The 2531-nt window shown below is 44.3% G+C and overlaps 1 protein-coding gene across 1 annotated transcript; it reads left to right on the top strand.

Moving 5' to 3' along the window:
* Positions 1 to 6: 6 nt before the first annotated feature.
* Positions 7 to 2150, top strand: LOC112072111 (BCL2/adenovirus E1B 19 kDa protein-interacting protein 2). Its single transcript, XM_024139526.2, has 2 exons — positions 7 to 678; positions 1876 to 2150. Exons 1-2 carry the CDS (start codon positions 573 to 575, stop codon positions 2067 to 2069), a joined length of 300 nt encoding a protein of 99 aa, XP_023995294.2. The 5' UTR covers positions 7 to 572; the 3' UTR covers positions 2070 to 2150.
* The last annotated feature ends 381 nt before the right edge of the window (positions 2151 to 2531 follow it).

Genomic DNA, 2531 nt, shown 5'->3' with positions numbered 1-2531 from the left:
TGCCTACTGCATATCGGTTTACTCACTTACTGCCTACTGCATATCGGTTTACTCACTGAGTGCCTACTGCATATCGGTTTACTCACTGAGTGCCTACTGCATATCGGTTTACATACTTACTGAGTGCTCGCTTGCCTCAATTAAAAGTAAATAAATCTGTTAAACAGTAAATCAACTTTGTATTTCCTAACCTAGGACAATAGTAGTAGTGTGTGAGTCTCAGTGAAGTTCTCCCTCAGCTTTAGGACCCCAGAGGATCCAAACCTAGCCATTAGAGTTGAAAAAGGCCCTCCCGCTAACTGCCATGTTAAAAATATCTATCCAACTTATTCTCTGGTTACATAAACCTATCCAGCTAACTGCCTGGTTACATAAACCTAGACAGGACATTAGTCTATCCCAGGACACTAGTCTATCCCAGGACAGGACACTAGTCTGTCCTAAGAGCTGACTCCACTAATCCTGGTTCAATAGTTTTGGGGCCAGTTAAGTCCAATAAGGTTTAATTGGTTGAACCTAACCCTGCCAGTTGTATGGGGCCAGTTAACTGAAGTTAAATGGTTCAGGTTTAAATGGTGTGTTGTTTCTGTGTTTCCACTCTGCTGCCGGCCTCTGTCATCTGGAAGGACTGTTACCCTTGTTGTCTTGGCAACAGTTCCCAGGTCAACAACAAGTGTGGTAAGGTCTCATGGACATACTGCCTGGTCAATCAACCAAATATACTTTGTTTCTTTGCATCAACTATGTGAACAAATCAAGGGATATTTTTTCTTCTGTTTTACGGTGAACAAATCAAGGGATATTTCTTCTGTCTTGAGTCATTTTTGTGTACATTGTTGGTCATGTACACGCATGTTCTTATTCTTATTTAGCTATGTTTCTATGATGTGACGTATATTAAAAGGAGAACAGGTAAGTGCAGTTTTGGAATGCTGTTGCATCCTGGTACTAGGACGGATGTTTAACCCCCCTAAGGTAGAAGACTGCATAAATCTAATCCCGTAAAAATCAGTCAGTTTAAGCTGGTGATTTGTTTTGCGTTGGATGCATCTCAATCCACCACATCTGCCTCTGTAACACTTCTGCATTTGCGGTGACAGAGCTAGAGCTGTGTTTGTCAGACCGTGTGACATCCCCAAAATGGGTCTTCTCACCAAATCGTCTGTAGCGGACGAACGATTTGGCCTACCAACCACTATGACCCCTCTGTGGAAAGGTGAGAAGCTCATGAACGCGTACATGTCTTGCTCTAGGACGCCCACAGGTCTCACAAGACTCGACTGAAGGTCCTCTGGTACCAGTCGAAATAATTTATGGAAGTATATATGGAGACACTTTAGTGACAAAAGTAAGGGGTTAAATACATGTAAAAAAATAAATAAAAAAAAGCCATGTTTCCTGATCTTTCAGATTTAGGACAGACACTTCAGAACAAACTTCCTTTAGATTGTTTATGGTGGACTATGTTGTTCCATGTAGTGAATCTTATTCAATGCGCTTGTATGGGCTAATAGCCGTAAATGATATATACCCCCGCTTTAGACAGGGCTTAGACTTAAATAAAAGGCAGTCTATTCTGTAGTGAGGTGTTGAGTGAGCGGCAATACCATGTCATGTCTGTCCACGATGTGAAGACCACATCCTCTATATCATTCCTCCATCTTGATTGTTGCATGTTTGATGTACCATTCGTATGATCACTGTCTGAATCGTTCATCTGATTGGCCATTACTGTTGATCAGGGGCATATATTATATTTAAATGGTTATTTGTTGCACTCAGCATGTCATAATTCCCCACAATTTCAAATAGAAATGGAGTGTTATTGGATAAAGGGAAGGTAGGAAAAGAGTTCAAAAGAACCTCTCTTCTCAGACGACCTGCCGAAGCCCAAGACCACAGAGGTTCTGCAGAAGGGGGTGGAGTCGGTCCAGGTGTACTCGGCCTCCGAGGAGCGGCAGGAGGGGCGGCGCTGGAGAGTGTTCCGTATAGGAGACCAGGAACACAAAGTCGACATGAAGGCAATAGAACCCTACAAGAGGGTCATCAACCACGGAGGTAACCCCTGACCCCAGACCCTAACACACAACCCTAGTCCTACAAGAGGGTCATCAACCACAGAGGTAACCCCTGACCCCGCGCCAGACCTAACACACAACCTTAGGGTCAATCAACCACGAGGTGACCTCTAACACATAGCCCTAGCTACAAGAGGGTCATCACACGAGGTAACCTCTGACCGCCTAACACATTAGCCCTAGTCCTACAAGAGGGTCATCACCACGAGGTAACCTGACCTAACAACACTACGCCAGTCTCACACAGAGGGTATCAACCACGAGTACCCCTGACCCTAACACATAGCCCTAGTCCTACGAGGGTCATCAACCACGAGGTAACCCCTGACCCGTAACACATAGACCTAGTCCTACAAGAGGGTCATCAACCACGAGGTAACTCTGACCCCTAACACATAGCCCTAGTCCTAAAGAGGGTATTGGACCAATTATATTAAAACACATTTTTACAGT

Source organism: Salvelinus sp. IW2-2015, unplaced genomic scaffold (genome assembly GCF_002910315.2).
Source record: "Salvelinus sp. IW2-2015 unplaced genomic scaffold, ASM291031v2 Un_scaffold1826, whole genome shotgun sequence".
In the NCBI taxonomy this organism is placed as follows: Eukaryota; Metazoa; Chordata; class Actinopteri; order Salmoniformes; family Salmonidae; genus Salvelinus; species Salvelinus sp. IW2-2015.
This window is presented reverse-complemented; position numbering and strand designations above follow the sequence as displayed.

Bases quoted from the DNA above. Each gene is read 5' to 3' on its own strand.
- LOC112072111 (XM_024139526.2), top strand. From the start codon at position 573: ATGGTGTGTTGTTTCTGTGTTTCCACTCTGCTGCCGGCCTCTGTCATC. The intron at 679-1,875 runs GTAAGGTCTCAT...CTCTCTTCTCAG, and splicing joins CCAGGTCAACAACAAGTGTG to ACGACCTGCCGAAGCCCAAG.